Source organism: Podarcis melisellensis (genome assembly GCF_964234715.1).
Source record: "Podarcis melisellensis genome assembly, chromosome: 12".
Lineage (NCBI taxonomy): Eukaryota > Metazoa > Chordata > Lepidosauria > Squamata > Lacertidae > Podarcis > Podarcis melisellensis.
In genome coordinates, this window is record NC_138544.1 from 53,655,872 (window position 1) to 53,668,544 (window position 12,673).

General features: G+C 45.4%; 1 protein-coding gene across 8 annotated transcripts in view; it reads left to right on the plus strand.

Moving 5' to 3' along the window:
- Positions 1–12,673, plus strand: part of ADCYAP1R1 (ADCYAP receptor type I) — a 146,129-nt gene that overhangs the window by 130,930 nt on the left and 2,526 nt on the right. For all 8 annotated transcript variants that reach the window (XM_081882484.1, XM_081882486.1, XM_081882489.1 and 5 more), the window contains 2 exons: positions 8,095–8,224; positions 11,780–11,821. In XM_081882484.1, the coding sequence (XP_081738610.1) occupies positions 8,095–8,224; positions 11,780–11,821 (172 nt within the window). The remainder of the gene's footprint in view (positions 1–8,094; positions 8,225–11,779; positions 11,822–12,673) is intronic.

The window sequence follows — 12,673 nt, forward strand, 5'->3', positions numbered from 1 at the left end:
TAGCTAATGGGGCCTCCTGCTGCTGCCGCACCGCTGGAGCACGATTTCTGTTCTCATCCTGAAGCAAAGTTCTTAACCCGAGGTACTATTTCTGGGTTAGCGGAGTCTGTAACCTGAAGCGTATGTAACCTGAAGCGTATGTAACCCGAGGTACCACTGTATGCTATATGGTAATTTATGGACCCAACGGGTATCTAAAGCCATTTGCGCATGTTGCCATGCAACCAGTCCATGCAGAATCTAGGCACCCTATATATAGAAAGGAGCAAACCAGTTATATTTTAGGGAGCAGGCTAGCAGGCGGGGCCCGTGGGTTACATCATAGGAGCCGACACAACACAAAACACTGTTTCTGTATGCAGGTTTTATTTTATTTCTTTTTTATCTTATATTTTGGAAATGTACATCCAGGTTTTTTTCCCCTTTAACATTTTTGGAGGCCCCCAAGAGAGTGGGACCCTAAGCTATAGCTTGTTTAGCTTATACGTAAATCTGGCACTGGGAGCTTCCTGCAGCCAATCAGAAGCCGTGCTTTGGTTTCTGAACGTTTTGGAAGGACTTCCAGAACGGGTTCCGTTCGACTTCCAAGGTACGACTGTATTGATGTGATCATAGCACATGATTGCATCACACGTTTTTTGGTGTAGTGTTTTGCCAACACACATATGAGGTTGTGCGCGCTGATAGAACACTGCCAAAAGTAAAATGAAATCATTAGAGGTCGGATGACCATCAGTTGGGTTTTTTTTATTATTATTAGCTGTCATTCCTGCATTGGAGGGGGTTGATCTAGATGGCCTTTGGGGGACCCCTTCCAACTCTTTAATTTTATGGTTCTGCAAGATTTGGGTCATTGGGAGCACATGTTTGTCTTGCTAAATCGTTACACAAAAGAAGAACCTGGGTGCAATCAAGCACATTCAGATTGCTTTTACAGTATTTTACATGCATGGCAGCATTAATATAGAGCTGGAGGAGGGGATGTAAACAAACAGAGGTTGGGGAGAGAAAAGGGTGGCGTGACAAAAATGCCTATACTCCAGTTTCAGCAGAAAGCTTGGAGATTTTCCTAGTTTAACGTAGGAGTTGATTTCATTATTTAGAACATTACTGCCCTTCCTTTCCTTATACAGTAGAACCTCGACTTACCACCGCCCCTACTTACGAACAATTCGACTCACATCCACGGCAAACCCGGAAGTAAATACCGGGTTTGCCGTGATGTGCGCACGCGCAGAAGTGGCTTCTGCTGACTGCACATGCGCAGAAGCGGCTGCTGCGACCTGCACATGCACAGAACGGCGCTGCCGCCGAATGTGCAGGCGCAGAATGGCGCTTCTCCCAGCAACCCGGATCGACTCACGAACGGACCTCTGGAACGGATTCCGTGCGTGAGTAGAGGTTCCACTGTACTGTTCACGGTGCCTAACGTCAGAATAATAAACTACATTAAAAAAAAAATTAAACGGAAGAATCATAAGTCCCCAGGTAAAAGATTAAAAAAACCAGTTGCTAGATAGATAGATGATAGATGGATGATAGATAGATAGATAGATAGATGATAGATTAGATAGATGATAGATAGATAGATGATAGATGATAGCTAGATAGATAGATAGATAGATAGATAGATAGATAGATAGATAGATTAGATAGATGATAGATGATAGATAGATAGATAGATAGATAGATAGATAGATAGATAGATAATAGATAGATATATAGATAGATAGATAGATAGATAGATAGATAGATAGATAGATAGATAGATGATAGATGATAGATGATAGATAGATATAGATAGATAGATGATAGATAGATGATAGATAGATAGATAGATAGATAGATAGATAGATAGATAGATTAGATGATAGATAGATAGATAGATAGATAGATAGATAGATAGATAGATAGATAGATAGATATAGATAGATAGATATAGATAGATAGATAGATAGATAGATAGATAGATAGATAGATAGATAGATAGATAGATAGATGATAGATAGATAGATAGATAGATAGATAGATAGATAGATAGATAGATAGATGATAGATGATAGATAGATAGATGATAGATAGATAGATAGATAGATAGATAGATAGATAGATAGATAGAAAGATAGATGATAGATAGATAGATAGATAGATGATAGATAGATAGATAGATAGATAGATAGATAGATAGATAGATAGATATAGATTATAGATAGATAGATAGATAGATGATAGATAGATAGATAGATGATAGATAGATAGATATAGATGGATAGATAGATAGATAGATAGATAGAGATATTTCTTTATTTAATATGTAGTCTGCCCTTATCTCCTCCACAAAGGAGATGCTGAGAGCAGTTTATGAATATAAAAACACACCTTGCATGTGAGGGAGGCGGGAATTTGATCCCATTTGCATTTAAAGGTGTATAATTCACCTTTTGGGGGAATTACATACATACCAAAACATTGCCATTCTTTAGAATTTGCGCTGCTCCAACTTTTGCACTTCTCCAGCCAAGTAGAGGATACAAAACTACACAAAGTGTGCGTACAAATGAACACGTTAGTGAGTATAAGATACAGAAATGCACTGTGTTAGGGAAATTCCCTTGCAAACATGTTCCTAGGAGGTGAAATTCACTGATATGTTTTCAGGTGGGCTTAAAATGAAAGATCCCAATCTCGCATAGAAAAATGAAGGAAACTGACACTCACGGATTTGCCCATTCCTAGGCTGGATCTACAATGACCTTTTTAACGTTAGTAGAATGATATTAGATATATTGTTCTAAAAAGTCACAGTGTATACTGGTAAAATAAAAAGGTTCCTTACCTGTTTCCTCCATAACAATGCAGTAGTTCCCGTATTCTTGGTTCCTGCCTGCTCTGCAGCTCCTCAGGTGTTACTTTTTAATAGTGCATTACTAACATTACAGAGCCTAGGACTTGTCGATCAGAAGGTTGGCGGCTCAAATCTCCACAACGGGGTGAGCTCCTGTTGCTCGGTCCCTGCTCCTGCCCACCTAGCAGTTCGAAAGCACGTCAAAGTGCAAGTAGATAAATAGGTACCGCTCCGGCGGGAAGATAAACGGCGTTTCCGTGCGCTGCTCTGGTTTTCCAGAAGTGGCTTAGTCATGCTGGCCACATGACCCGGAAGCTGTACGCCGGCTCCCTCGGCCAATAAAGCGAGATGAGCACCGCAACCCCAGAGTCGGCCATGACTAGACCTAATGGTCAGGGGTCCCTTTACCTTTACCTTTAACGTTGCAGGCAAGACATCATATGTCCAAAAACGTTATGATAACGTTATAAACCATGAGTGTAGATCTGCACCAGAGGAAGAAAACAAGGAGACAAGGAAGTCAGCACCGTACAAAGGCACCAGTAGAACCACAGCTTTTGCCCAGCACCAACCGCCTCACCACCTTGCCTCTCCTACCATACCTCTTGGTACACAGCAGTTACCCACCTGTGCCAGGAAGTCTGCTAAGCACCAATGGCACCCCTCCATCCACTGCCACTTGCTTTTTTTCTCCCTGGTTGATCTTGCTGCTGAAGAGGAAAGCCACTCTGTGGCTTGCCTCTTCAGCAGGAGAAATTAATATGAACAAGATAGCACATGAATCTCCATCTGCTTATGGTTCGCTCTCTTGTTACATCCACTAGAAATTACCTAGCATCATGAGGTTTAGGAATTGCAATTGAAATGGATCTGTTTTACTTTTAAACGGGTGCATTGTAGGAATAGTGTCTGTTTGCCTGACTCCAGCTTGCAACTTCCTTTTCATTTATTTATAAAGCCGGTGTCACTCATACTAGCATGTTTCGAGCTTCCTGCTAATTTTCCAGAAGTATTTTTGTGCTTCTGCCACAGCTGTCTGTCACTGAAAAGACTTTAATGGTCAGCGGTAAAATTCTCTTGTAATGCTACATATTTCTACAGCGTGTTTCCTAACTCCTCCATAGACCTCAGTGCAAACCTCAGTTATCCTTTTATCAAGAACAACACTTTAAGGCAAATCCCTTTTTTGCAGACAGGAGAACTGGGGGCAAGACAGAGCGGGTTACTTAAGGTCTTGCATAAAGTTCCCGTCTGAAGCTGGATTTGAACTGGGATTTCTTGGCTCATCAGCACTCCTCTCCATCGACTCTCCCAAAATGCTAATTTGCCACAGCTTGCAGATGCTCATCTCCAAAGTTTTCAGTGTGTGATGTTGTATTGTGTTTTAGTACAGTCATACCTCTTGTTGCATTTGCTTCATGTTGCGGCTTTTCGGGTTGCGAACACAGCAAACCCAGAAGTGTATACTTCCGGGATTCGCCACGCATGCGCAGAAGCGTTCTGCGTGCTTTGCACATGCACAGAAGTGCTCTATCGTGCTCCGCACTTCCACAGAAGCGGCACTCTAGTTGCAGACTTTTCAGGGTGTGAATGGCACCTCCGAACAGATCGTGTCCGCAACTAGAGGTACCACTGTATTTTTGTTGGGAGCTGCCCAGAGTGTCGGGGCAACCCAGTCAGATGGGTGGGCATATAAATTATTATTATTATTATTATTATTATTATTATTATTATTATTATTATTAAATTCAAAGGGCAGTGGTCATGCAAACTTACGAATAAGAACACTTTCACAAACAGGGGTGTCTTTCCAACCCATCCTAAAAACCAAGAACACACACACAAATGCAAATTTCTTTGTCCAGGAGGCGCCTAGGGTGGCACGCATGCTGTGCACCCGGGGTCGGGGCCAGCCATGCATGGGGGCAAGACGCTCAGCGGGGCCTCTGAGGAGTCTGCCTGCCTCCTCCCACTCAGCCGCCCTACAGCCGAGGGGAGGGGGCAGCAGGTGGACCGTTTGGGGCAGAGTGGAGCCTGAGGGCAAACAAGCCACTGAGTCACTCCCAGCAGGCCCCACGGTGAGGTCCACCTGGCATTTTGTCACCCCCCAGTGGTGACACCCAGGGCAGCCTGCCCCCACTGCCCCCCCTTCCTCCACCCCTGCCAGGAGGTCCTGCTGCAAGGCTAAGAAACCTTTTTCTTTCTTTTTCCTTTTTTCAAAAATAATTTTTATTGAATGATTTTATTTTACAAAAAAAAAAAAAACTTTACAACCATACTACCACAAAATATACCGGTAATTGAGAAATAAAAATTGCATACATCAATATTTTTTTGTCATGTTATTTACCGTCTTATTTGCTCCCAAACATTCCATACAAAACACACACACACACAAAGAGACACAAAAAATAGGGGGGGGGGGATGATGAAAATAATAAAAAATAATTATTTTTTCCCTTTTATCTTACAAAATCTTTTCTTCAATTTTGACTTCCTGTCAAGTCCCTTTGCATATGTTTTATCTTACAGTTGAATGTACCCAAAACAATAAACCTTTCTATATATATTTTCCAATATATTCAGAAAACATAATAAATCCTTAATTGTTATCCACCTCCTTTTACTTCCTTTGTCACTCAAATGCTAGCACGGAGTCAAAACTATTATTGTATTTTTGAATATATCTTCTATAACCATCACATTTTGAAGAAAAAAAAATTGCTTCGAATTTCCTCTGAGTTTGCTAGTCAATTGAGCCATCTCCACAAATTCCTGTAATTTGATTTGCCAAGCTGTTATTTGCAACCTGAAGGTCCCTTGCCTTCAGGGACCCCATTTCTCCAGGGGCCACCTGCCAGTGGGGGGCAGGGCCCAAAGAAAATGTGGGTGGGGCCAGGAGTGAAATTGAACAGAGCAACAGATGCGACTCTTTCCCTTGCATAGATATCTCATAGAATCTCATAAATCAGAGCTGGAAGGGACTTTGAGGATCATCTAGTCCAACCGCCTGCCATGCGGGGATATGAAGATGCCCCTTACAGGGATCCAACCTGCAACCTTGCCATTGTCAGCACCGCGCTGTAACCAACAGAGCAAAATCCAGAGTTTTCTGCCCATCCAGTGTGGTGTAGTGGTTAAGAGCGGTGGACTCGTAATCTGGGGAACCGGGTTCGCGTCTCCGCTCCTCCACATGCAGCTGCTGGGTGACCTTGGGCCAGTCACACTTCTCTGAAGTCTCTCAGCCCCACTCACCTCACAGAGTGTTTGTTGTGGGGGAGGAAGGGAAAGGAGAATGTGAGCCTCTTTGAGACTCCTTAAAGGGAGTGAAAGGCGGGATATCAAATCCAAACTCTTCTTCATCCCACCACCACCAGTCTTGATCCAAAGATTATCACAGCTCAAGGGCACATTCCAGCCAGGCCAAAGCACTCGAGGCAGGTGTGGAGCAGGGCTGCTGGTGAGAGTCCCAAGGGCCAGATACAAGTGCCAGGGAGGCACATTCACCCCTCAGGCCCTGAGGTTCCCTCATCCCTGCTCTGCTGTCACTTGAGGGGATTGCACAAGAGATATATTGCACCAAGGCGTCATTGATGGTTTACTTGAATCCATCTGCATTCTTGTTCATGAGAAATCTGCTCTGAAGTGCACTTAGGAGCACCGCTTATGTTTGCGTTGTATTGTTCCGCGGTTTGTTTTCCTGTGCTGAATCATTTTGCTTTCTCCACGCTACCGAGAAAACAGAATACCACTGTGGATGTCGATGAGAATGAATATTCCCCAGGAGAACAGCTGGGTTTTGAAAAGCATTTCATGCATTTATTGCAACTCAAGAACAACATGGGCAGAATTTCAAGACAGAATCATTAGCGGTTGTGTACAGAAGTACACAGTCCTTGAGCAGAATCCATAACTCAGTGGTAGATCCTAAGCGATGGATGCAGAATGTTGCAGGTCCTGTCCCAGGCATCTCTTGTTAAAAGGATCTAAAGGATCAGGGCTGAGGAAGACCCTGGAGAGACCCTGCTATTCAGATGAAACAATATTGGCATGGAACAGTATTCCCTGCCTTAGTATCTACAACTTCTACCAGCCCCATCCAGTATGATCAAGGCTCAAGGATGATGGGAGCTGTAGTCCTACAACCTTCAGAGAGCCTTCCCTAAGTTGAAACCATGCTGGCTGGGGCTGATAGGAGTTGTAGCCCAGAACATCTGGAGAGCACTTGGTGAGGGCTGCCCTAAAGGGACTCCACAGAAACTAGTTTCATATGTTTTATAGCAGAGGTCGCCAATTAATGTGGTTGAACTGCTGAGATTCAAAGTGTTGGTGCTGACCTTTAAAGCCCTAAGCGGCCTCGGCCCAGTATACCTGAAGGAGCATCTCCACCCCCATCGTTCTGCCCGGACACTGAGGTCCAGCGCCGAGGGCCTTCTGGCAGTTCCCTCACAGCGAGAAGCCAAGTTACAGGGAACCAGGCAGAGGGCCTTCTCGGTAGTGGCACCCGCCCTGTGGAACGCCCTCCCATCAGATGTCAAAGAGATAAACAACTACCTAACATTTAGAAGACATCTGAAGGCAGCCCTGTTCAGGGAAGCTTTTAATGTATGACATTTTAATGTATTTTTAATCTTTGTTGGAAGCCGCCCAGAGTGGCTGGGGAAACCCAGCCAAATGGGTGGGGCACAAATAAGAAATTATTATTATTATTATTATTATTATTATTATTATTATTATTATTATTATTATTATTTTCCCCAAAGTGCCTGAGCTTTTCCACTCACTGCCCCCTTGGCCATGAGGGGCTGAGGTCACCCTTTCCTCCCTACATCAAGATGAAACAGGAAGTTGGAAAATGGACCCTTACCCACTTCCTCTTTCAGCTCTATGGCTCTGTCCAAGTCCCAGGTTGAAAAAGTGAAGCTTGTGTGTGTTAGCCTTCCATCTTTCTGTCTCTTGTGGGGTGTGGGGGCTGATCCAGAAGAGGCGGGTGAACCAGAGCAGGTGGCACCCATGGAAGTTGCACAAAGTTTCAGATGTTCCAATGGGTCCCAAAAGATCGGTGACCCGTGTTTTCTGGGTTTCTTTGTGCCTGTTTAATAAAGAGCAGTGGGATCAAATGTGGATTCTAAATATTAGGTCTCTCTGTCCTCATTGGGCTTTTTGCTTCCTTGCCAAACCTGAACAGACGCAAACAAGTGGGGCACCCGCATTGTTTCACGAAGGGCACTTTCTCTTTATCTCAACAGGAGACTGGCTCGCTCCACCTTGCTACTTATTCCACTGTTTGGGATTCATTACACGGTGTTTGCCTTCTATCCAGAGAATGTCAGCAAGAGGGAGAGGCTGGTCTTCGAACTGGGACTGGGATCTTTCCAGGTGAGTATGCATTAAAATGGGGACGCGGGTGGCACTGTGGGTTAAACCACAGAGCCTAGGACTTGCCGATCAGAAGGTCGGCGGTTCGAATCCCCGTGACGGGGTGAGCTCCCGTTGCTCGGTCCCTGCTCCTGCCAACCTAGCAGTTTGAAAGCACGTCAAAGTGCAAGTAGATAAATAGGTACCACTCCAGCGGGAAGGTAAACGGCGTTTCCGTGCACTGCTCTGGTTCGCCAGAAGCGGCTTAGTCATGCTGGCCACATGACCCAGAAGCTGTACGCCGGCTCCCTAAGCCAATAAAGCGAGATGAGCACTGCAACCCCAGAGTCGGCCACGACTGGACCTAGTAGTCAGGAGTCCCTTCACCTTTACCTTTTATGCATCAAAATAGCCTGTGTCCATCTGCCTCCCTCTCATCCACCCCAAATAAGGAGAGGGGAAGGACATATCTCGGTGTTAGGGTTATGGTAAATGTAAAGGACCCCTGGTTGGTTAAGCCCAGTCACATTTGACTATGGGGTGCAGCGCTCATCTCCACTTTCAGGCCGAAAGAGCCATTGTTTGTCCACAGACAGCTTTTCCAGTTCATGTGGCCAGCATGACTAAACTGCTTCTGGCATACAGACCGCCGTGGTGGAAGCCAGAGCACACAGAAACACAATGTACCTTCCCAACGCAATGGTATCTATTTATCTACTTGCACTGATATGCTTTGCACTACTTGCACTGCTAGGTTGGCAGTAGGTGGGACAAAGCAACAAGACCTAACCCCATAGCGTGGATTCGAACTGCCAACCTTACAGTTGGCAAGCCCAAGAGGTTCGGCGATTTAGTCCACAGTGTGTCTGCTTTGAATGCAGAAGGCCCCAGATTCAATTCCTAGTGTTGGAGATAAGTAACTATACAACCTTTAGAAGACATCTGAAGGCAGCTCTGTATGGGGAAGTATTTTTAAAGAAATAATATTTTTTATTATGTTCTTATATAATCGTTGGAAGTTGGAAGTCGCCCAGTGTGGCTGGAGTAACCCATTCAAATGGGTGGGGTATAAATAATAAAATCATTATTATTATGGAACAGGATGTCCCTATTTTCCTTAGAGAAATGTTAGCAGGTATGTAAGAGTAGACCCATTGAAATGAATGGACACGGCTAACTTGGGCTTATGAGTTTCAGTAGGTTTGCTTTAGTTGGCTCTTATTCTCCCGCAAAGAAGAAAATGGGCAGCAACAGGGGGTTTCTGCTGTGTGTGCAATTTCCCCCCTGTGAGTGTACCTTCAATTGCTTTTTCTGCGGCTGGCTCCTTCCGTCAAGAAGCAAACCAGAGTGGTCTGCGCAAAACCACTCCACTACCTTGTGGCTCTCTGTTCTCTTCCACCTAGGCTACGTTCATACCACTCATTCAAAGCACTATGATACCACTTTGAGCACTTGTGGCTGCCCCAAAGGATTCTGGGAGCTGTAGTTTCTTAAGGATGCAGAGGGTCATTAGGGGAGACCTCTATCCCCCCCCCCCAGAGCTACAATTCCCAGAGTTCCCTTGGAAGAGGGGTTGATTGTTAAACCAGAATCATAGCGCTGGGAGAATAATTATGTTTAATGTTTAATAGACTATTGTATTTTAATATTCTGTTGAAAGCTGCCCAGAGTGGCTGGGGAAACCCAGCCAGATAGGCGGGGTAAAAATAAAAAAATTTATTATTATTATTATTATTATTATTATTATTATTATTATTATTATTGTCTCTGCAACTTTTTTATACCACAGATGTTCTCAGAATGGCAGGGCAGGGTGTATTCCTGGTTTTGCTGCTCCACAGCAGACATTTCAACCGAATTCTGTTGTTGTAGTTTTAGCTCCTTTTTTTTAACCTTTATTGTATTGAGTTAAGGTCCCAGTAACCAAGCGGCATATAAATTGTTGAAATAAAATAAAGAACGGCCCGCTGGGTGGCAATAGTCCTGTGACAGTGAAGATCGCAGAACAACTAATGAAATGGAATGATGTGCAAATCCATCAGTGATGCTCTACTATTGCATCAATGGAACATTGCGTGTTGAGTCCCACAAGCCCCCCCCAAAAAAAATTCACACTTCACACATCAATTTTTGTTTAAGGTTTTTGGCATAATTTTGGCCACAACTTTATTCAAATACAAAATATGTGAGTGGTTGCTTAGGCCTTGGTTATGACTATCTGTCCTTGCCCTCAGGGACAGAGCTGGCCTTCCGGCCACCATCGGAAGCCAGCGTGGGAAACAAGTTTTGGGTGAGAAAATGGAGCTGTGCCACAGTCCCTCACCTCTCACCCTCATGTTCCGGTGGGGCTTGCACGGCCCAAGTCCGACTCCGGGGACAAGGACGAAAGAATGGCAAGCCCCTGGATTCCTTTAACGGAATTCCCTTTCGCATCATTTGGAGGGATAGGCACTTACCCCTCCAAGCACCAATTTAACCAATGCCTAACCGCCAACCTTACAAGTTGTGACGATTTGCTACGCAGTAGGCAAAAACCAAATGGCACCAGCCAATCAGCCAGATGGCAAAATTCCTACCAGGCCCCCGCTCAAAGACGAACGACCCCTTGAGAGGCATAGCAAGGTCAAGAGCATGAAAACAAAAAACCACCCTATTAAAGGGAGGGAGGGCGGGTGATCCGGTGCAAGTCAGCCAAGAGGACGTCCTACGTCCGTCCCCTGTATTTAAGGACTCTGATCCCTCCTCCAAATTGGCAACAGTCAAAACTCCCCAGCAACCCATTTTAACCACTTAAGGCTTGGATTCCAATAAAATCCCATTCACCGCAGGTGGCTTGTTTCCCCAACCGCAACACGTGCTCTCTTCTAGGGAGAACACGCTTTGCAGAATACGCCCCTCCCCCCCAAAAAAACCACAACCCAGCAGTTTGTGCAGAGCAAGAACCGGTAATTTTCAGTGCATCTGTGTGGGAATGTTCAGGGAAGCAGGAGAGGATATATTGTTTATCAATATCCTTCCTAACTTGTGCTAGCAAGTTCTATAACTTAGCAGAGTTTTAACATTCCCCTTTAAAGGCACAGTGGATAGATGGTTGCAAGCTTGTTTGAGCTTCTCAATATAGATTCCTGGAAAGACCCCTTATTTCCCTCTTAAAAGAATAAACACACCACAATCTTATTTAAGATATATAAAAGTAGTTTACTCACATCAGTTCACAGTTGGATCCCTGAAGGCAGACTTAGTTAGAGATGTATATACATGTGGATCTACCCCATATGGGGGGTTAATCCCAGTGACTGCAGACTGGCAGCCACTGCAGTTCACACGACGAAAGGAAAATGGAGAAGGGGGGAGGAGGGCTACGTGCCTTGTGCTTTTGTTACCTGGACAGGTAAGGTCATGCCCACCTCTGGTTGCATGCAAGAGGAAGTATGTCCCAGCCCAAGAGGAAACAGGAAGTTTTCGACTGGCTGGTCCAAACATCCCCTTGCATGTCCACTCTAGGAAAACAAGGAGTGTTGTACTTGACTGCTACTTATGTATAACAGCTGCCTGTTCCTCTACTCTTCCCCACAGGGCTTCGTGGTTGCTGTACTCTACTGCTTCTTGAATGGAGAGGTAAGACTTTTCATAGAATCATAGAATTGTAGAGTTGGAAGGGATCCTGAGTGTGCTGGACCTGGCGGTAAACCCAAGCAACACGGTCCAGGTCCGGTCCCGAATCCGAGGGTTCCATGAGGAGGCAATCCGACAGGGCCAAGGCAGGAAACCAGGCTAGGTCAGGCACAGGGTAACAGGCAGGTTCTAGCAAACAGCAATGTTGCTCCTGCAACCTGGGGCAGGGTCCAACAGCCTTTTATCCATGTTGGGGTAACGGCGGTCCTGATCCCCCAATGACTCACCTCCCTTTCTCACCCGAAGGCGAGCACTCCTCCTGCGAGTACTCAGGTCTCTCTTTCTCTCAGACCTGAGTCTCTGCAGCTTGGGAGATGTCGGTGGGTTACTAGACCCAGAGGCTGCCTCAGCCTCTCCTGACCCAACCGGTAGTGGAGCAGCTGTAAGTGATGGCCCAGCTGAAGGCAATGAGGTAATCTCTGCATCTGGAGCCAGGGCAGGCTCAGGCCCAGACTCAGCCCAGCTGGTGCTTGTTGCAGGGGAACCTGTGCAGACTGGGACTCTTCAGGATCAAGTCCCAGACTTGGTTCAGGTGCCGCCTGAGCAGAGGATTCGGTGTGAACTGAGACTCCTCCGGTTCCGAGTCCCAGGCCATCACACTGAGCGTCATCTAAGTCAACCCCTACCCTACCCCCCAGCAATGCAATAATCTTGCCTGAAGCATCCATGACAGATGTCCACAAACATTTTCCTCCTTCCTCCCCTAGATGCATAGCCTGGTTCCTGCTTGCATCTTCCCCTTCCATTCTGGGTCTCTACAACCATTCACTGCCTAATCTACCCCCGGTGGGCTCT